Source organism: Vidua macroura, chromosome 1, assembly GCF_024509145.1.
Source record: "Vidua macroura isolate BioBank_ID:100142 chromosome 1, ASM2450914v1, whole genome shotgun sequence".
Taxonomy (NCBI): Eukaryota; Metazoa; Chordata; class Aves; order Passeriformes; family Viduidae; genus Vidua; species Vidua macroura.
In genome coordinates this window covers 36,403,348-36,425,544 of record NC_071571.1, presented here as the reverse complement: position 1 = coordinate 36,425,544, position 22,197 = coordinate 36,403,348, and the positions used below count along the sequence as shown (strand labels likewise).

General features: G+C 38.5%; 1 protein-coding gene and 1 long non-coding RNA gene across 7 annotated transcripts in view; one reads left to right on the top strand and one right to left on the bottom strand.

The window, feature by feature from the left end:
* The window catches only part of SATB1 (SATB homeobox 1), a 92,127-nt gene that overhangs the window by 4,078 nt on the left and 65,852 nt on the right, over positions 1-22,197 (top strand). For 3 of the 5 annotated variants that reach the window (XM_053980528.1, XM_053980520.1, XM_053980488.1), the window contains exons 1-4: positions 14,476-14,681; positions 14,774-14,843; positions 17,563-17,798; positions 21,618-21,794. In XM_053980528.1, coding sequence (XP_053836503.1) covers positions 17,588-17,798; positions 21,618-21,794 — 388 coding nt within the window. In that variant the 5' untranslated portion in view covers positions 14,476-14,681; positions 14,774-14,843; positions 17,563-17,587. Of the gene's footprint in view, positions 1-14,475; positions 14,682-14,773; positions 14,844-17,562; positions 17,799-21,617; positions 21,795-22,197 lie in introns of those variants that run through there. The other 2 variants (XM_053980499.1, XM_053980510.1) reach the window with 2 other exon arrangements.
* LOC128808888 (uncharacterized) lies at positions 10,522-12,930 on the bottom strand. Of its 2 annotated transcripts, XR_008437563.1 has the most exons (3): positions 12,772-12,930; positions 11,889-12,148; positions 10,522-10,807 (listed from the first exon to the last, which is right to left on the bottom strand). It is a non-coding gene; the product is annotated as an uncharacterized LOC128808888 (long non-coding RNA). The 2 variants fall into 2 exon arrangements; XR_008437559.1 differs by lacking the exon at positions 12,772-12,930 and having other exon boundaries at positions 11,889-12,583.

The following is a 22,197-nucleotide window of genomic DNA, read 5'->3' as shown; positions in this document are numbered from 1 at the left end:
TTAAACTTTAGTTGTCACAAAGTTGCTACTGATTCTAAAAAAAAAAAAAAAAAAAAAAAAAAAAGAAGTAAAACAGTTTGACGGTTAAAGAGTAACTTACAGTTCTTACTGCCTGCTATACGGAAATTTTGCAACTTTATAAAGTCAGTCTCAAAAAGCCCTGTTGATGTTACTTTTAATCTTGGAGTGATGAGTCCAAGTAGCCAGCATTTGAACTGAAGATAAACTACAGTCAGAATAACCCACAGTTTGCAAAAAGCTTCTCTAAATTCTCTGTTGAAGGACTCTATTAATAACTTTTACCTGAGAGGTTAATTCCTCCCTCAGATTCTCAAAGTATTATACTTAACACTAAGTTGGCTTGTTGGTCAGTTCCCTTGGCTGTGGTATCATGAACTCTCAACAGCCCTGACCACAACTAGTATATCCAAGAGGATATACTATGATATTCCCTTCAAAAATGCTGGTGGTTTTGAACATTTGCCATCCTGTGGCATCTAAGTTTACCACAGTTATCACCAACACTTCATTACATAATGGGTATCCATTCTATTGCTTTGCAAATGTCAACTTTCTCATGGTTTCTGCACAGCATTGCTCTCAGCAGGTTTAACTCTTGATAGAGATTAATTTTAAGGAGACTTGTCAGCATTGATCTTGCACATATGTTCTGAACTGGTCTTTGTGCCCTGTAACAGTTGTAACCTACTCTTAATCTGTTTTATCTGGTGCTGTGTACTAGGAATGGCATAGTAATAGCAGAGTACAGTAGTAGAGTGTAGTAACATACCTCAGGCACTGTCTGAATTCTAAATATTTCCTTTTAAACTTGCTGAGCCTGACTTTGCTCCCATGCACACTGGTGTGTCACTGGAGAGCTGGGTTTTCACTGGTCCTGTAGAGGATCAGTGTTAGGCGCTCAGATGGGCTGAGGGACACAACAACACTTAGTATTTGCACCAAGGTCCACCTTGCAGCTATTTATTTAGAACACCAATGCACAGCAGTGTCTTTGCAGATTGATTCCCCTGTGAAACACTGTGCATTTGTGTTTGCTGGGATGGGGACTGTAAGACTTGCTTTCACCAGAGTGCAGGCTAGCTGCTGTCTCTGAGCTGTTGTAAAGCATTGCTGGTGACACCTCTGCACAGCTGTCGGCTCACAGAAGTTATCTCTCACTACCTCGTGCTTTGCTGCTGTGAACTGCAGGTTGGAGAGGCAGAGGAGCCTCTCACCCCAGCTGCACCTGGATGCAGAACATCAGGATGGGCCATGTCTGTCAACTGCGTTGGCCTTACATAACTTCCAGGGACTATCTGCTCTATCTCTTTCCCGTGGCACATTATGACATGATGTGACCTGAGGAGATGAGGGAGGTGCTTTAAACCTCAAGTGCATCTCGTCTTCCTGGGATCCTGCTCTGACAGGATTTATTTGGCCAGCAGCAATCATTTGTGGGTCGTTACACTTGCTGCTCACTAGACGAAGTCGTGATGCATTCAGACCACCTGTGTTTGGAGAACTGTCTCATAATCTTTTCTGGTGTCTTTACTCCTAGTTCTGGTTTCAGCCCTGAAAAAATGTGTAATTTTGGGTTAATAACTGTCCATGCCATGTTTGCCATCTTTGATGTTGTAACCCTGATTTTGAAAATGCTCAGCACATAACTTCATATGAAGGAAAAGGAAGCTGCAGCACACTATCCTTTTATAAATGCGGCCTTCATATGCTCCTGGCTTATTTACCCAGCTATAAAATTAGTAGTATATGTGTTTCATAGAACAGTGAAGGATTAAGTAATTCTTTATATTTGTAAATCAGTCCTAGAATGGAAAAAAATTTCAGCAGAAGTGCCAAGAATTGATGCTCTGAACTCAAACCCACAAAGGTATGAGAAAGGTATTTCCTTTTTAGTAACTGCACTTAGAATATATGTCTGGTCATAATAGCCAAGTAATTAAAAACATTTTCAATGAAAAGGAGGAAAGTTCTAAACATCATACACACCCTATATTCCTACTTCTATTACATTAAATAAAAGACAGAAAAGAGAGGAGGGGAAAGAGAGTGGGAGAGAGCGTGCGTGCATGCAGGCTCTCAGAAGGACCAAAGGCAAAAAATTAAGTGGAGAGGAATTCCAGACTGAGTTTTAAAATGTTTATAGTCAAAGATTAAATTAATATTTTTGTGGAGAGCAGTATTAGAAAGATTTTAAATCATTAGTGCTTTTCATCATAGGTGGGCTTTCTTGATAAATATAAGAAGTCTCAAGAATAATTAAAGGCATCTTAAAACTTAAAAATGACAATTTTAGCTTCTAAGGATTCATTGTAATGTAATAATACTGTATGCTTTTTAGTGTTACTTCTGCACTAGACATTTAATTACAGTCTTTGTGAGACATGTTATCTGTATAGTAACCAGTGCATAAAAAGAATGATATTTACTTTTACATACAAGCTCTTGCTTGCCAGCTTTCTTTTTAAGATTATAGATTAAGATCTCCAATCCAGAATGTTCATGACTTCAATGAAAACAACTTAATTTGACACAATTTTAGGGAGGAATGGAGCATTTATAGTACTGCTTCTCTAGTCACACTTTTTGCAATAATACTTGAACTGCTGTTTAGCAGTGGGGCTTTTTTCTGTGTAAGGGCCCAAACTCAGCATTTGTTTGCTTGTTCAAAGGGTAGATTTTAGAATATCAAATGAAAAAGCATGTCTAATTTTTATATTGAGAAGTGGGATTAAAAAAACTTCTAAGCATAGTACGGTAGGTTTTTCACAGGTACAGTTTATTGCTGAGAGGAAATTTGGAGCTATTGACTATTGTCTGAAACATACACTAGATAATATAAATGTATGGGGTTCGTAGCTTAGTCATTGCTGTGAAAAGGTGAATACATTTGCAAAAAGGTGCATAAAATTAGTTTTTCTTTTGATATATTTTCAGATTCCCCTAACTGTGAAAAATGCTTCTCGACATAGTGAACTTCCCACAGTTCCTAGGTTCCACACTGCCATCATTGCAGGATGAGGCACAAGGGAAACCACATCCAGCTGTTTCAAAGTAGAGCTCTCCAGTCAATAATATGTATCATACATTTTCTTTTAGGTCTTGTTTTTCATTTCTTATCTAGCAGTCCTGTGCAGGAGCAGTATGATATAGGTTTTGAGCTCCTAGTTTCAATATGCTTTGTAAGAAAATCGCACAGTAGTCAATCGGTCAAAATCAATCTCTGTCCCATTGACTGTATTTTATTGAGTTTCTGTTTCGTTTTTCTTCACTTGACTCACTGAATACTATAATCATTTTTGCCATTCCTGATGACTTTTGCTAAAGTCTTTTCAAGACAATTCTATATCATGTTTGCATTTGAAACTTGTGATTGCACTACTTTATTTGGGCTGCGAGCTCTCCAAGTAACCGACTTCTGCACTGCTGCTTAAAATGACAATTAGGATACTCATAGGTATAGTTATTGTTTTCTAAGCATTCCAGAAGAATTTTATGGATACCATGCAGGAGAATTGAACCAGTAGAATTTCTTTATATGTTTGGCAGGATGACAGATATGCCGTAAGAAGCATTATATTGTCTGATAAATTGCATTACCAAGCACTATTTCATATAGGTTCTGTCTCTTTAAAAATGCAGTCTCCTCTATTTGCCCTATTAATTGTTGATATGTTGCCATCCACGAGACAAAAATTAGAGCTGTAATTAAATAATCATGTGATGCTCCTTAGTGCCAGTGAGAGCAAACTCATTTTTCCAGGCCCTGATGGTCACTGATTATTGTATTACTACTGGCTTGCTTTATTTTTTTTTAATGGCTCTATATTGCTGGGTTACCTAACCACTGCCCTTCTTTTCAAAATTAAAGGAATTGAAGAACATTAAGTCACTTAATTGGCCAGTAGTCTGTAGGGATACAAAGTAGTCATACCTTCTCTGCTTTTTGGTCACTCAATTGGTTCTACTGGGAGAACTACATCAGTGGTGTGGTTGTGTGCCATTTAATTTACACTGGTGTTTTGGCTGGGATGGATGCATATAGGGAATGCCAGGAGAATTACAAAAGGAGCAGGGTATTAAAATTCAGAAATGATTAAAATTGAAATAAAAGGATGCTGCTGCTTTGCCAGTACTCTGGCAGTCATAATGACACATAGAGATTAGTTTCCACCTTCATCTTTTCCTTCTTTCTCATTTCCTCTTGTTTATTGTTGACACATTTTCCTTATGTCTCTGCTTCTCAGCGCTTTTTTTTCACTGTTATATATTCCTACTTCTTCTCTTTCCTTAAGCCTGGAGAAGCTTACTTAACCTTATTATAACAATAACAGAATAGGTTATTAATATTTAATATGCACATGATTAAAATTTCTCTCTTAAACATAGGTCAGCTCTATTATTAACTGACATGTTATTTTTCATTAAAAAATTTTTATTCTGCCCTTACGGTTTCTCAAACACCCTTTACTTTGGTGGTGATTTAACACATAATGTTTAGAAAACTGTGTTAGGCTAGTGAAAAAAAAGAACTTACCAGTCATGGATAATCAATTATGCATGAATTCAGATATAACAGATGGAAACTGGTGAGTTAAAGTTTCTCTTTAGCTTCGTGATTTTTTTGTTTTGTTTTTGTGACACCTGTCTCTTATGTATAGATAAACATCTAACATAGCATACTGCTTTTCATGCATCTTTGTGTTTTTTGCTTTTTGGGTTTGGTATTTTTTTGTTTCTTTTTTGTTTTGTTGGTGTGGCATAAACTTATTTTCCCCTGTTTATAACTTACTATTTTTAATTTGTTTGTCTGTGAGCATTTCTATACTGCCTGCCTTTCCTAGGGCTGAAGTGTCCTGTGATGAAGCGAGCATTTAATCTTCTAATAAACTACACAATGTAATTTGACCTTAAAATTGTGTCAGCACGATATTTTAAATTATAGGAGTTCATTTTTGCCTTCAGCTGTGCATGGACTATAGTGTTATGACATTAAAGCAACAGGGTAGACTGCGGCTGGGCATATGTATTCATATATGCATATATGCACATTCTTGTGATTGTGATACTTATATAGGCGTTCCCTCCAAAGGCATTAATTAAATTTCTTTCAATCATTTGACAATGAAGTAGATTGCTTTACTGCTTTTTATTAAAAAGTTCAGGATGGACTGAACGCAATACTTCTTTTGGTCATGGAAAGATTTTTACAGAACTCAATCAAGCAAAAATGACAATAACTCTTTTGATATGCCCACAGCAATGACCACTTGGTATTAAGTAAGTGAAGATCTGAATATGTTTTCTTTTTATACAAAAGTATCTAAAAGAGTTTTATGCATGGGCTTAGATGTGAGATGTGTTTCTGTGTAGTTAATTCGTGGCAGCATATTGAGCGATGCTTGTATTTGAAGGTGTTTGAAAAAAATGGGGGTAAGTTGATTTGGATGTTATTTTTCTATGACTGTAATGATTTGGAGCATTTCTTCACCTGGCCCCATCCACTTTGGAAGTGGCACATTTGCAGATGTGGTGCAGAGAGGTTTTCCATCTGTATATCCATAAAGGAAAAATGAATTGAAATAATGCACTGCATCTTTCATGAGCAGAATATTCCAAAACTTCTCATTTTATCAACATTTGTGAAGGAAAAGTCTAATACAGGAAGGAGTTTGTAGTATAAACCTGCCACAAGCAAATTACAGAGAAAACAACTTTCCCCACAAATTTTTGTATTTAACACAGGAACTAACTTTTTACACACCTGTTATGGCATTTCATGTGTTTTCATGAGTATAAATTAGTATCATAAATATTAACCTAATTTTGCCCTAAAAATACTGTATTCCAGTGAGTTTCCAACTGCTGCTCCCTATCTCAGTTTGTTTCCATTGTAGCCACTTAGCAGGAAATCTAGAAACATAGTTGCTTAAAGCAAATCTATACATCAAATACTTCAATACGTTTGTTAATTTCTCTTTGTGTGTGTGTGTGTTTGTTTTGGGGTTTTTTGGTGTTTTTGTTGGATTTTTTTTTCCTAAATCAGAACAAGTATGTTTAACATTTTGAAGTTATTTGGTTTGCTTTATGTTGTTTGCATTAAACTAAGTATACTCTGACACATGTATAAATGACCTTTATCTTGGTGACACTGCATATGCTAAACCTTTTTCAGTTACCACCTGGTAATATTAACAGGTATCTTGTTCCTTAAAAGAGCTGTGAATATTAAGAGCTAATTGCTCCTGAAAAGAACTGAAAAGCTCATTCATTTCATCTTTGTTACTGTGGAATCATCTGAGTTTGAGATTGGAAGGAGCCCTAGAATAAAATGCTAATTTGGCCAAAACCATGAACTTTCATTTTGTTTTAAACCAAAACCACACATTTTGCATGTATTTCATGTACAGTGAATATTGACTCCTGTCAAGTTTGGCTGTAATTAGATGCACAATTTTACTTAAAAGGTTTTGAACCTTAGAAAAAGTGTAGCAGAACATGTGCAGAGTTCTGAGTTAATGAAACTGGAAACAGGACATTTCATGTGGTTTTGTGTTTCATAATGAAAGTTTGACATAGTTCAATTCATCAATCAGTTCTAACCATTTCCTTCGACTTAAAACTCTTCCATATTTTCAGTTTGTGTCACTAGATTTTTAGTTGTACTATCAGGTCAGTGACAGAGATGATTCTCATGTTGGTGAAGAATCCCTATGTAAGAACTCACTGTGGTTTGAGCTCTACAGCATGAACATCTAAGCTCTAGATAATAATACTTAAATAATCCTCTGTAGGGCGAAATGCAACAGTTCAGATGTTTTCTGCCGTAATGCAAAGCTTTGCTTGGGCTGTGTGAAATTCATCCTTACCCAGAATTGTTGGATCAAATTTCTGTATTTGTAAAAGCATACTAACTGGGATAGAAGCACAGTGGTTGGGAGTGAGGGAAAATGAGTCACAAAATGGAAAAAAATAAGCAGAACCAGTCAAAAAATTGCAAACAACATTGAAAAACACTTCGGAGATAACTTGGTGTAACTTTCCTTTTAACAAGTAAAAATAACAGGAACTATGGGTTTTTATGTCCAGGGATCATGATTTACATACTGTTAAATTAATAGAGCTTCTATTCAGACACATCCCTAAAATAACCGCTTATCAACTGACTCTTTTAGGTAACAATTATATGCCCATCTCATGCCTAGGAGTTATCTAGTGCTGTGATGATGAGGGCTTTAACAGGAACCACTTTTTTTTTTCATCTCTCAGTGTCCCACATTAAGCATCTTCACATGAAAGACCTAAAAATTATACCTCTGGGGAGAAAGCTGTGAAATTAGTGACCTGCTGAACATATATTTATGACATGGGAAACTTGGCTGATCCTAAGATGCCAACTTTCCTCCTTTCTTCAAGCTGCCTAATTGCATAAAATATTATTATATAAAGCTCTATTGCATTTTTTTTTTATTTGTTCTCTTTTGTGGAAGTAGTTGGCTGTAGTTGCCACATGGAAATTATGAGCATGACTCATCAAGGTCCTAGTCTAGTGCTAAGGATGGAAGAGAATATGGTCTTCAAAATGCTTTTTTTAAAGTTGAAGCTTTTTATTTGAAGTGGTTCTGAAGTCCACAGTCATAAAATATACTGGCTTATATTAAATAACATATAGGTAGTGTTTATGGGAGTTGATGTCCTACTATTGATAGCAAAAAGTGAACTCAGTTTGTCCACATAGCAGGCAAGAGACTGTGCAACTACAGAGTAAGATTTATGTGATTAACCATTAATATTGATTGCTGTGATCTTTTATGGGAAAGTGGGCACCTCTCTATTACAATTTTAAGCAGCTAAGATTTCTTGTGGCAACCAGGGGTGAAAGACTAACTATTCTCATTAGCGCTCTTGTTCACCCTTCACTACATCATGCCAAGCAGATTTGTTGGATTTTACTCCATAATTTTCTTCCAGTATTTTGCCTCTCCATGACTCACCAAGGGGTGAACTGAAATAACTGTTGGGGCCACATCTGCAGAAGTATGCATTTACTTCAGTTGCACAAGCATCTTAGTCAAAATAGACATACAGCTATGAAATAACTTGCACAAAATGATGCAGTAGTTTGACTAAAAGTAACTTGTTTTATCCAAAATCACATTTTGCATATTCTTTTTCAACTCCATTTAAAAAAAGATTCTGTGATTGAAGTACATTGCAGATAATATTTGCAGGAGTAAACGAGCCTCGTCGCAGAGGCAATCAATAGGGAGATGTCTGTATATGATTTTACATATCTGCAAGCTAGCTGAGACATCCAGCTAAAAAATGCTGCACCATGGGACACTATGTAGATATCTGATACTTCCCAGGGGCCTTGGGGTCTGTAAACTAATGAATGCACTACATGTAGCCATATATGTAGGTTTTTCACCTCTGACAAATATGGTAAGGATAATTTACTTCACTTAATAACCAATTAAGTGCAGTTCAATACAGCTGACTATCGTAAGTTAAATATTCATTTTACGTAACTGTTTCAGGACATGGTGTGTGAGAGAACACAAACGAGCAGAAATTGCTCATGCAAAATGTGAGAGGGGACGACAGCTTGTGTGTGATGCCTTTCAGTGCTATGAATTTCATTTCATAGCACTTTTGCTTTTTGACAGGCATCCTATCCAGGCTGGGGCAGGTTGCAGTCAAAAAAATCTAGGTTGGTATGTAACTTTCGAGTTCAGCGTGGGGGATGTCGCAGAATGCTGTGATTCACATTGGTGTGCATTGGATTCTTGGGTCGTATGTAAAATGAGATTGCCGCAGTCAGGTTGGTTGAAGCATTTGAGCGGTGTCAGGCAACTACTGTGGCTCAGGGCAAAGCGAAAGGGAAGTTAGTCTGAGGAGACTGAAAAACAACTTCAGTCCGAGGTGCAAAACTTGTACGGCTATGAGACTGCATTGGAGCAACAGTGGTGATATGCTGAGGTTTGCACAGGCAGACATGGGAAAGGACTGTGGGGTGCATCCTTCCCCTTCACCCACACTTCTGTCTAACCCAGGTGGCAAGTAGGCACAAGCCCTCCGGGGCGTCACCCACCTTCCGGCCACAGATGTTTACCTTCAGAAAGCCACGGAATGGTACTGCCATTGCCCTGCTGTCCAGCGGTTACCACTACCCATAGATGTGCACCCATCACACCTTGCAGTGGAGGAAATGCATTCAAATTCCCACTGAAGGGAATTTCCCAGCTGTCCCACTGCTGCTGCAGAGCTCTGCATCACCTCCAACATGGGATAGCGCTTACAGGTTGCCCAAAGGGCTGCAGCGTTGTCAGAAGTACGTATATGTAAAAGGCAATCAGCCTGATCTCCCCAAAGAAATCTGATAAAAGAGAATACATAGCCATGCTGGTTTTGCTCTGCTGCCAGGTCATTTCTGTTTGCATTGCACAAGAGCCAAGCCTCAAGATTTGGGCCCATATTTCCTAATTTATTTTGAACAAGAAAATATTGGAACAGAGACCTTAGGAGGCACTGAGGCAGCATGCCACACTGGAGAATTTGTTTTGCTTTGCAGCTACTGAGACTGCTGCTCGAGAGTTAATTCACCATGGGGTTGAAAATACGCAGCCCAACTTTTTAAATATTTGTCTTACTTCAACATAAGCTAGGGCAAAATGCATTTATATATAATAAAAACAGTGCAACAATTTTATTAAGGATTAATAACCTTTATTAAGCATATATTTGCCTGCTGTATGTTGACTAGAAGCTATGAAAAATGTGATGTAACTATTGCCGCATGTTTAAATGATTGCCTGCATATGTATCCATGACAATATCTATTCATCTTCTGTTCTTTATATATGTTTTTATTATAAATATCTTTATTCTAGCTGAACATTTTAATATCAAAGTTGACACAGTGAAGTTCAAATTGGAATAGGTCAAATGAAAATCAGATATCTGTATCTTGAATTATTTCCAAGTAGTTCGGTATTGATAAGAGATATCTGATTGTTGTCTATCTGTCAAGATGTAGCAGCCTTCAGTAATTCGTGCTTTCTAGTCAAAGCAAGGGTTTCACGCTCAGCTTTCCAAGTCTGTAGTAAATACTTTACCAGGCATAAGTGGTGTATGGGAATTAGATTAATCCATGTGGTAGGGAGTTTATAAGGTTTAGTGACTATATGCAATTTCAAGAAGAGAGTTCTTTTCCATAATCATTTATCTCAAGCATAGGAAGCATATGCACGATTATATAATTAACAGAATATTTGTTTGTCAGTGTTTGGTTATGTGCGTAATAATATCATTATTAGGCCTTCTGTGCTCCTGTATTATCAGATTGTTATCTCCCTGCTCCTTTAATTCACCATCTCTGCTTTTTAGATTAATCAATTAGTTTTAATCCAAACATTGTGTTGTTTTGGTTTGGCTTTTGTTTGCTTTTTTTTTTTTTTTTTTTACCAGGAACAGAATGATTTTTGAACACCAAAGCAAAAGTTATTTTAAAAGATTTTAATCTTTTGTTGTTGTTATTTGTTTTTGTTATTGTCATATCTGGTAATCATTTTTATAAGGTGGTATTTTAGTCCCAAATCTTGTTCCAGATCATATTTGCTCTATTCTAATCAGCTCTGCTTCTCTTAAATTATCTTCAGTGTCCTTTTCCTCCATCATGCTGCAGGCAGCATACTGCCAGCTGAAACTCTCACATCCTTCATGATTTTCTTCTTTAGTAGCCAGTCTTGCTTAGTGCTGAAGTTTAAGTTTACCTTGTCAGGCTTTTCTGAAAAGGTTGAAAAAATAATGCCTTGATATTTTCCATTGTGCCCACAAAGTTTGAATTCAACTTGTTAATACAGTTTTCTTCCAAATATTCAAATGTATTGGGAAATATACAGATATATATATTTTAAGAGGGACTGATTAATACTCTATCTTGTTGAAAAAAGATTAGTTTCTAAACAAACAACCTGCTAGACAGTTACCCCTTGATCATATGTTATGGAAGATGTCATCTACATTTTCCCTTGTTTTTCTTTGTGAAACATGTTTCTTTGGTTTTGGGTTTTGGTTTTTATTTTTCCTTTTAAGCAGTCTCGGTAATGATCTTAGTAAGCCTTTTCAAGACACACAACATAGGTACAACTTTTCATGTTTCATACATATGCCACCTCCACTTGCTCTGCTTTGAATAATAGTATTATGTAACAGTGTATTCATTTTCCAACCTGGCATTTCTTTGCTTCTGAGATTATAATCTATTTTATGCACTACAGAATATGATAAATATTTCATGCATTTCGCCCTATTACCATTTTCTTTTTCCTGCATGTCCTATATGCTGTTTGTGCTTATTTTAGTAAACATCAATGTGATTCTTTATGTTGTCTTGATGTATTCCTCTTCTTTAATAATAAGTAATATATGCGTAGTGCAAAATTTTCTCTTTATAGATTTAATGATTTGCCCTTTCTGTGTTCAGAGGCCATACTATTTTGTGTATTACAGGACTGGTATTAGCCTTCTCATTCACCTACTTTTGCTGCTGCCTCATGTTTGTATTTTGTCGTCGGTTGTTTTAAAAGTTACTGCCCTAAACATTTTGGTTATATACCTGTCTATGCGGTAATTCATGTTTTGTTTGGTCGATGATGCAACTTTCCCTTTAGACATAGTCTATTCAAACACTATGCATTTAATCAATAAAGAAGTTTAATTTTTCCCTTATCTCGCAGCTTGTACAAACTTGTTGCTTTCAAGTTTGTCTAGTTGGGTTACTTTCTTCCAAGTGCATGATGGGAAAAAGCCATGTCTGTCTCGCAGATACTTATTTTGTCAATACTTTACCACCTTTTAGCTTTCACCTTTCAGGGCTGTCTTTCGGTCCCGCGCTGCGGACTTGACACAGGGACAGTTCTGTGGCGTGGGGATGTGGCATCTCGCCGTCCCGAGCCCGGAGCGATGTATCGCTCTCATCCACGGTGTGTTGCAGCTTGCTCTGGTTGGCCGCGGCGCCCACCGGAGCCACAAGAGCCGCGGTGGATGATGCCTGCCGCGGAATGAGGCCAGTTTCACTCAGCCTCGGCCGCCTTTCAGAACCGTGGTTGTTGCTGTTCTTTCACCCCTGTCGGTATCGAAGGCAAGGGGAGTGAAAGAGAAACTTTTTTCCCCCACGTGGGCCGCTGGCTCCCGGGGGCGGCCCCCGCGGCGCGCCCCCACCTGCGGGGCCGCCGCGCACCTGCCCGGCGCGGCCCGCGCAGGCTCCGCGCGGAGGGGCGGGGGCTGCGCTAGCGCGGCGCACCCGGCAGCGCCGGCAGGATATTGTTCAGCCTTCACCCCCGCCCCTCTTCCTCCTCCTCCTCCTGCTGCTGCTGCTGCTGCTGTGCCCCCATGCCCGTCCCCCCCGGCTCGCCCCCTCCGCCGCAGGCCCCATCTGCCGGGGGGGCGCGCTGTGGCGCGGGGCGGCGCGGAGCGGGCATTGTGCGCGGCGCAGGCAGGGCCGCCTCACCCGCACCCAGCGAGCTGCAAATTCGTGCGCGCCCGGAAGCCGCACGCCCTCTTCCCCCGGCCCCCCCGCTCACCTACCGCCGCCGGCGGCCGCCCCCCCCCCCCCGGCCCGGCCCGGCTCGGCCTGGCCCGGCGCCCCCTCCCCGCTAGGTCCCCCTCTGCCACCGCGCTTCTGCCGACCCCCTCCCCCTTCTCCGGCCTCCCCTCCCCCACACCTCTCCCCTTCACCACCACCACCACCTCCTCCTCCTCATCCTCCTCCTCTGCCACTTTCTCTCTCTCTCTCCCAGGACGCGTCGGATGATCCGGGGCCGCTGGGGAAGGGCTCCGGGCAGCAGCAGGGAGGCTGCGTCCTCCTCCCGTCTCCGGCTGTAGAGAGAGAGGAGAGAGAGAGAAAAAAAAAAAAAAAAAAAAAAAAAAAAAAAAAAAAAAAAAAAAGGCAAGCCGGTGGCCTCGGTGTTATTTTGTATTAAAATGAGGAGGAGGAAGAAGAAGCAGCGGCAGCAGCGGCAGCGAGCGGTAGCGGAGAGGAGGAAAGGAGGCTGTGAGCAGGGGACGGCGGCGGCAGCAGCAGGAGGAGGAGGAGTAGTGATGAGTCAACTAATAATTTAATGGGGACAGAAACAGAGAGGGAGAGAGAGAGGAGGGGGGGGAGCAGAGCAGAGCGAGGCAGCTCCGTCCGGGGACACACACACATACACACACATATCCATGTAACATCCAGCAACAACCACCAAACCGGCCTAAATAACAACCATACCCAGGCAGCCAGGGGAAACGAGAATTAAAAAAAAAAAAAAAAAAAAAAAAAAAGACAAAATACAAAGCCTACTATTATTATTCTTTTTCAATTGTTACTGGGTTTTTTTTGCTGGCTGGGTTTTTGTTGTTGTTGGCTTTTTGCAACCTTTCTATTTTATATTTTTACCCCGTCTTGTGAGTAACTCTTCTCGGAGTTCCCAGATTTTCTTTTTTTTTTTTTTCTTTGCAGAAGCAGAACCAGTCTTTTTGTTGTTGGTTTTCTTTTTATCCTTTTTATTTTTTCTTTTTTTTTTTTTCCAATAGGATCGGGTTTTTTTTTTTAATTATAATTTCTCCCGGTGTTGGACTCGGAGGGAGTGAAACCTCGTCACTTTTTTGTAGTGGTGGTGGTGTGCCTTGTTGTGTGTTTCCTTCCTCCCCTCTGTTCTTTTTCTCTCTCCCCTCCTCTCTCGCTCCCTCTCTCCCCCCGTCACTCGCACAACAGCCCCCGGTAAATGAGAGGAGACAGGTCCTCTCTGCCTTTTTTTTTTTTCTTTTTTTTTTTTTTTTTTTCCCTCCCCGGACCGCAGAGGCAAGATTAAAAGTGGCATTTTAGTGCCTTTTCCTGCAATTTTCTCTCCACTTTTTTTTTCTCTTTTTATCTTCAGTAGCGATCTCTGGGGCTGAGGTTTCCGCAGAAAGTTTGGGGGCTGTTACGGTGTATATTTTTGCGGAGGGGGAGGGGAGCGGGCTCCTTCTGTGTGTGCTGCTCCTCTGGGTGCCTATTGGAGAATAATAGTGTAAGTGACAACCTAGAAGTAGACTTTCTGCTCTTCACACTGGATAGAAAAGCTGCCTTTTTTTTTTTCTTTGCTTTTTAATTTTTTTTAATAACCCCCTTTCTCACTTGATCATTTATGCATTGGTTTTATTTTTGAAAGGATAGCTAGACTCAAATCACCCTCCACCTTAATTTAAACCTGCTACTTATTTTTAAATTATTATTATTATTAATTCCTGGTTTTGAGCGTTACACTTGTCTGATCAATTTGATCTGCAGCTCTATCTTCCGTTGCTAAACCTCGAAAACTGTCTCTCTCAAAAGATATTTAATCTCTTTTTTTTTTTTTTTTTGTCCATTGCCATTTTTGCTCATGGCTACTCTGTTTCTCGCTATCTGTTTTTGCCCCTCCCCGCCTAGAGGAAAATAGCAACAAGAAAAAAAAAAAAAGAAAAAAATAAGAGAATATTAGGGGAAGTAGTCCTCAGGTCTGCTGCCCCCCCCACCCCCCTTCAGAAAGGGGGGGACCTAAAAACATCAGTCTTGAACTTCTTCCTCTTCAAGAGCTCGGGCTGCAAAGGAAACCTCCTTTGTTTTTGTTATTTATATGCTGTCAAGTTTTGAAGTGGTGAGTTTCGGGTCGGTTTTGCTAATTTCACTCAGAAAACTGCAGTGTTTCTGTTTCTAGATAAGTACTTTGCTTCTTTGTCTCTTTAAAAGGTCACAGGGAAAGCTTGGCCTGGATTGTGAGAGCCATATGGAACGGATAAGTGCGGAGCCTCTCTCAAATGTGATTATGGGTTTTTATGGGGGAGGGAGGGAAGAGGAGGGGAAAGGCATGGGGAGGGGGCTGATTCAGGAGGAGAGAAAGAAATAATATAATACCGGCAGCGTTACATCGCGACAAAAGGCGATACGGCACCGACTCTCATTCAGAAATTGCGCGGTGTGCCTGTACGTGTACGCTGGCTCCGGGAAACTGTGCCTTGAAATCGTGCTCTTCTCTCACTGATCTGTGATGAAAACTTGTAGTTGTGAAAGATGCCTAAATGCGAAACCCGGGGAAACTCCTGGCCTGGAACCGGCGGAGATGATAGGTCTTTCCTGCCACCCTCTCTCCCTGGGCAGGCCATGCTGGTTGTTGCTCATCACTATTCCAAACTGAGGTTTCAGTGAACTTTAGCCTTGGGCATGGAGTTTAAATTAGTAAATTAGGTGTTTTATGTGCATGTAATTTTGCTTTGTAACATAAAGCTTTTTACAAGATGACTAAGCGGTGAAATGATGCCGATGGGTGGGTATTCTCAGGCCAAGCGAAAATGACCCATTTGGTGTTTTGGTTGCAGTCAGTGTATTAACTAAGTGGCGATCTATCACTTTTATTCACTGTACATGATGTAGTGCGATTCTGACTCATGATGACTAGATACTTTTTGTAGCAAAGAACCTTCCTGCCTTAGAGTACTTCTGAAGTTGCCAAAAGTGATGAGGAATTTCTTGTTTGTAGCTTTTTTGTGTGTGTTTTCTTTTACTCTTCCCCCCCCACTCATTTTTTTTTCCTTTTTTTTTTTTTTGTTAATCCTCTTTCTTGAGATAGACCAGTCTCAGAATAGTAGCCTTATGGTATGTTAGTGTTGTTAGAAACATCGGAAGATGTTAACAGTTTGAGTCTGTAATTCTTTGCTTAGGTTACACTTAACACAGTTTAAAAAATTCTTTTTGAAAAGTGGCTAAAATAGGCATGTTTACTGTTAATGAGACGCATGACCTAAAACAGATGCGATAAAGATGAATGGTGAACCTTAGCCTGTCACCTAACAGCATAAGGAAAAATAATGATTGTCTGAACTTCATCTATTTGGTTGCATTCTTGAGGTTGCTAGTAAAGGTTTGAATTAATACATTGCCTTTTTCTTCACCGTATCGGGAAAAAGAGCATGATGTTCAAACAAGAAAAAAATAGTCTACAAAATTATCACTGGCATGTATACTAGTGACATAGAAGTGTGTATATCTACATATAAAGATTCCAAGATATTTAGGCTCTAATAACTTGGCTATGAAATGTGCAAGAAAATGTATTGAATTACTAGGCAACTGAAAGAAAAGTAACAATTATCCGATTCACACCAGTCTTTCTAAATATGACTTCCCCAGTATTAGTATTTGTACTTGCTAATGTAAATACTAGTTCAAAGATTAATGTCTGTTGACCTGTCCTTAGTGATTATATTAGATTACATTATTTTTATATACACATATATATATATAAAACATAATTGTCTGTGTAGTTATACCTTTCCCTGTCAGGGAAAGGTAGATAAAATATCTAACAATCACAACAGTATTGATTAGTGAAATCATAACCAGAAAGATGCCTTTACTGTCAGCAAGGTTTTTTAATATAGTTGGCAAAACAGGTTCTGATGAGTGGCAAAAATCCTTAAAACTTACTCTGTTATGTTGTTGGCTTGGGAGATTGTTAGTGATTTAACTGTAATTGTTATTCATGGACAGAGGTTTCAAAAGTTTATAAAACGGGAAGTACAAGCATGCTAATATATACCTTTTCTTACTTTGCTATTGAAATTCTGTTTTTTTGGTTTCAAATAGCTGTGTCAGCATGACCCAGGTTTTGGGGTTTTTTTATATTTAAGGGCATCAAAAGTACTGTAGAAATTGTGGAGGATTTTTCCTCAGCTTTATGTTTGGTGAGAAACTATTCAGTTATTTATCTTAATTGAATAAACTACTCTGTTTAACACTTGAAGCTTAATATCTGAAAAATTGCATATTTTGAACCTTGCAAAAGTTGATAAACTCTGTATTGGTTAGGAATAGGTTAGGAATATTGGTTAGGAAACTCAAAAGCTACCATCTCCCGCCACTGCTTTCTGAAGTTAAATTCTTTTCTAACTTCTATTTTTAAGGGGGAGAGGAATTGTAAATGGACAATAGTCTACATCTCTAATAAATCTGTTGCTTCTTCAACTAAAGTTTTAACAATCTCTCTATTGTTGTTGTTCGTCCATTTTATAAGCAAATAGATAAAGAAATTTTTCATTAGAATCTTTCTCTCTCTCTCCACAATAAAAATATCCGCGATTAATAACAAACCTTTCTGTGAGATTTGTAACAATAGCTGGCTTGGAGTATGCACCTTGACAATCATCATCACTTATATGAGTTTTAGACTCTCTCGGTTTTGGTAGAATATCTCCAAAGATTTTTTTAAAATTCTTTTTTAAGAGGTACTCTGGTTGGCTTTTAAAAAACCATTCCACTAGATTATGATACAATCTCTCTGTAAACTGGGTATGAGGTAATTTTTGAAGAATAAGTTTGTTTCTTTTAAAAAAGGCATTTTTTCCTAGTTAAAATGGTTATCTATTCTTCTTTATGAGCTTGTGATACATATATATCTGTCTCTGTATATGTGCAGGCTGTGTACGTATACATATGCGCACACGTGTACAACATATATATATTTTTTTTTTTAATCATGGCAGGTGATCTTTAGAGGCGGGACTGAGTATGGATCATTTGAACGAGGCAACTCAGGGGAAAGAACATTCAGAAATGTCTAACAATGTAAGCGATCCGAAGGGTCCACCAGCCAAAATTGCGCGCTTGGAACAGAATGGGAGTCCATTAGGAAGAGGAAGACTTGGAAGTACAGGAACTAAAATGCAAGGAGTGCCTTTAAAACACTCTGGACACCTGATGAAAACTAATATTAGAAAAGGTAACACTTTTGATAATTCTGCATTAGAGAAATATGATTTATAATATTCGGGGGGGAAGCATACTTTTGCAGACTCTACTTCATTTATATTTCAAGATTAAAGCCGCCATTCTAAAATACTATCTATTCCCAATTCTGATATAAATCACATTTGGGAAATGTAAGGTTCATTCTTGGGTGGAGCATCTTGCTTTTCAGGGTGGAGTCTGATTTTTGTTAAGGTAAAGGCTAGCTGTGTGATTAAAGTAAATTCTTACATTGAAATGTAAGTAATTTGGTGCATTAATTCTTTGAGTAAGCGCTGGGCTAAGAAATGTGAATATATGTAAGAGTAAATACTGAACCCCAAAACAAATTCTCACCTTTCCTCCTAATGATGGTGCTATGATTGGAAGGGCAGCAGTATTTCCATAACAGTTGCAAGTTGGTTTAAAGGAGAGAGTGTAAATCTTTAGGTATCACATTGGAAAAGTCATTTATGATGTCAATCTTCGCAGTTTATTTTCTTAAGTACAATTCATTATTGAACAATGAACAACTTGGGTGTCATATTTTTCAGTGGCTGGTTTGCTGTAATTAGACATTTACACAAGGAAAAGGCACATTTAGAATCATTGATGTTTGTATATGGATGGCTTTTGTTTGCATTAAAAATACTTTTAATGGACAATAATATGCAAATTTTACTTATCAAAATTTTTAAGTCTTTTTGACCATGTCCGGCAGGCTTGCTAATTTAAATCGAAATCCGCTGCATGTAATTTGGCATATATCTTAAAACAGCCTCTACTTTTCCTAGTATAATCAGTTACATTTATAATCCAGATTTTTCTTGTATTTGTTAAGCAAAGTGCAAAATGCAACCAAGACTATTAAACGGACAAAGTTAGAAGGCAGAGGAATTTCATTGTGTCTGATGCATAACATTTATCGTACAATCATTTATTTTTTCCTCGGTTTGGCGAAAACAAAGAATATATTGATCCTGAAATGAACAGACACAGCAGTCCGTATTGTTAGATCTTTATCTATTAAAAATGGAAAAACAGCACTTCAGCAAATTCTTTGGCCTCTGCTCATGATTACCCTATTTATTGATTGTTTGCCAAGAATGTATGCATCTTAAGAAAGCCCAGGGTAAGAGCATTAAAAATATAATTTATTACGGCTTTTCAAGCAGAGTGCATTAACATTGTACAGTGAAGCAGTGGGGCTGTATAAAAAGGACTTTCTGACGCCTGCAAACATATAAGTTCCATAAATTCCTAAATAGGAGATTTCAGCTGTCTCTGGTATTATGTGATATTTGCACAGCAAACTTTAATGCCAGGACAGTTTTAGACAAGGATTCTACAGACTTCAGTGCTCCTTATGGCAGACGTGCTGTTTACACAGACTCGTAAACCTTCAGCAAAAGCTCTAACACTGCCTTCAGGTTTAAATCATGCTGTATTTTTAGCAGGGAGCACTGACCAATGCTCTCCCCTTTAATACTAGAAGGTTATGAAGTTGCTGCACTTGGAGGTCTTGCCAAGTACTAGCAGGAGTGATCAGCCAGCTGAGATTGTGCTCTCCTGTATAACATTTTTCACATTAACAGAAGGACACTAGTGACAGTTTGCTAAAAGATTTAGTGGCTTGATTTGTAGTCAGATGATACCTGTGTCACACTACCGGGATCCACCTCTGTGGATCTATGCTGTGCCTCAAAATTTGGCCAGGAGGCCTGTGTTGTTTAAAGTACCACATTTCCCAAAATGCTGCAACTGAAGAAACCATGTACCTGGCAAAAAAAGGTGCTGATAAGCAGCTAAGTACCTGTATGTTGTGTCTGATCATAGCTTAATTTGTAGGAGCTGATAAGGGGAAAAACAATATGCTTTTAGCTGGTTTAGGATGTATCTGCACTGTTTGTTAGAATAAAGCTTTGCTTACGCTTTATCTTCAGGAATTACTAGTGAAACTACTTAAGAATTTTGAGCCCTTACTCTGAGTCAGATGGAAGTAGGTGAAACATCGTCAGAGCCTGAAAGGGAGAAAAAACCCAAAAAACAAACCACTACCTTTTTGCAGATGAATCGTGTGCGTCCACAGCTTATTTAAAACCAGTGAAATAAACACCGCTTTGCATGTACTGCTTTTGCTTTGGTCTTCTCTCCCTTCCTGGCCAGTCTCACTCCGATTACAAAAAAAAAAAAAAAAAAAAAAAAAAAAAAAAAAAAAAAAAAAAAAAAAAAAAAAAAAATTAAAAAGCAAAAAAAAAAAAATCTCCTTCCTGCACTACATAAATATTGGCAAGCTTTTGCTCTTGTGTTTCAGTCTTTCATGCTGAGCCTATTGGGCAAACTGGAGTGAGTTTGTGAGCTTTTCCTTGCAAACCTGAAGGGGTTTGTTTGCCAGAGATTGGCTATCTGATGAACAGATGTAGTTTAAATATACGTGCTTAAGAGGTATCTTTTTTATCATGATTTCTTACTATACGTTAAGAGCACAAAACAGCAGATGTGGTCTTACTCGATTGTCAAGAGTAAAGCTTCCTTTTAGACTACAGCATGTCTGGTGCACCTTAGCAGGTTAGGAGGTTTCTGTAAGTCCAGAGGGCAGTGGTTATAGAGGCATTAACATTGTAGGACTAATTGGAGTTCCTGGGTGCCCTGTTAAAATAACCCTTGTCATCATTTATGCTAAAGATGATACCCCTCTGGCAGGCTGCCATAAGACAGTTCTGTACATCTCCTTTTAACCCTTCTGCTTTCTGTCATTAAGAGATCCTAACCTGTGCTGCTGCAGACAGCAGAACAGGATTGGAGCTTAAAACCACAGGTCACTGTGTCATCCATGTCCATCTGGGAGGCTGGGAGGGATTTTCATAAAGTCCAGGAATCTGATTGCTGTGAGAGAGTTTGTCCCTAAACCAGCTTGGGTCATTTGTTACTTCTCTCTCTGTCATTGAAAGGGAGGAAAAAAACAAACAAAACAAAACTAAATTAAAAAAAAAGGCAAAATGAAAGAAAAAAGGTTATTTGCTTAATATTCTGTGCAGTGTATGGAAGAGTTTGCCATATGATGCTACAAAACTGGAAACTAGTAATTAACTTTCAGGCATGCTAAAATAGTGTTGAGGGATGTAAAGTGCAGGACACAACAGCAAGAACAACAAAAATCAGCCTGAAAACTGCAGGTACACTTCTTAAAGCAGTATTGAAGTAATGATTTGTTCCTTAAAGATGTGAGTGAAAGTAGTGCTCAATTGCACTCAGTGAATGAAGCACGAGTTAGTGTTAACTTTTGCCTTGTTTCCTTGTGTACTCTTTTCAGAGTGAATATATAACACACAAGGTGATTTGTTGTTGATGTTGAAACCAATTAAATATTTTTGGCAGGACTAAGAAAGTTTTAATGTTAACAAACAAAATTATGTGGCTGGTACTAAAATGGCTTACAGTGAAGACATCTGCAGTATGTATTTAGGTTCTTATACTGCCTGCTACTCACAACAAATCAGGCAGGACAGAGAGAATCAACTTCTCTTCAGTCAACCTTGTTATTTCTATGGAAGGTAATTCTTTAAATCTGCATCTGATCAAGGGAGATAAATTTACATTTCTGCCTTTCAGGGAGATGTATGTTTTGTAGAACTTTCTCTTTTTTGAGGAGGGTGAGGGAAAAGGACTCAGGGAATATGTTGATCAAATATTTGTGATGATTCTTGATGCCTCCTCTGCCTGTTCATACAGGTTTTATTTACATAACTCTGTATAGACCCACCTACTCTACTATAACTCAAGTTTAATATGTTAAATTTAATTTTTTTAATAGGAAGTATGCTTCCAGTTTTCTGTGTAGTGGAACATTATGAAAATGCCATTGAATATGATTCTAAGGAGGAGCATGCAGAATTTGTGTTGGTGAGGAAGGATATGCTTTTCAACCAGCTGATTGAAATGGCATTGCTATCTCTTGGATATTCTCACAGCTCTGCTGCCCAAGCAAAAGGTAAATAAGATTATGAAATTGTACAATGAATTGTGTTTGTTTATGGGGTCTTGGGGGAGGGGCAGGATTTCTTTCAGGAATGCAATGCAGGCTTTACTTCTTAAACTTCTTGCTGATTCTGTGTCTGTATAGTTTTTGGTTTTTTTTCCTTGATGTGTTTTTATTTAGTTAGTGCACATTTTGTTCGTGGGGAATGTGGAGGTAAATTCCTTTTTAAAATTTTTTTTTTTTAAAGAAGAAAAAAGACTTCAACTGAATCATTAGTATGCTTATTGACCTTAATAATCTGCTCCACTGAGGATCCACAAGGAAGTGTAAAGCATATTTGAGCAGATGGACTGTTGAGAGTCAACTTGCATTTATGACTGAATATCCAGCTCTGTTTCTTTTATTTTGTTCCTGA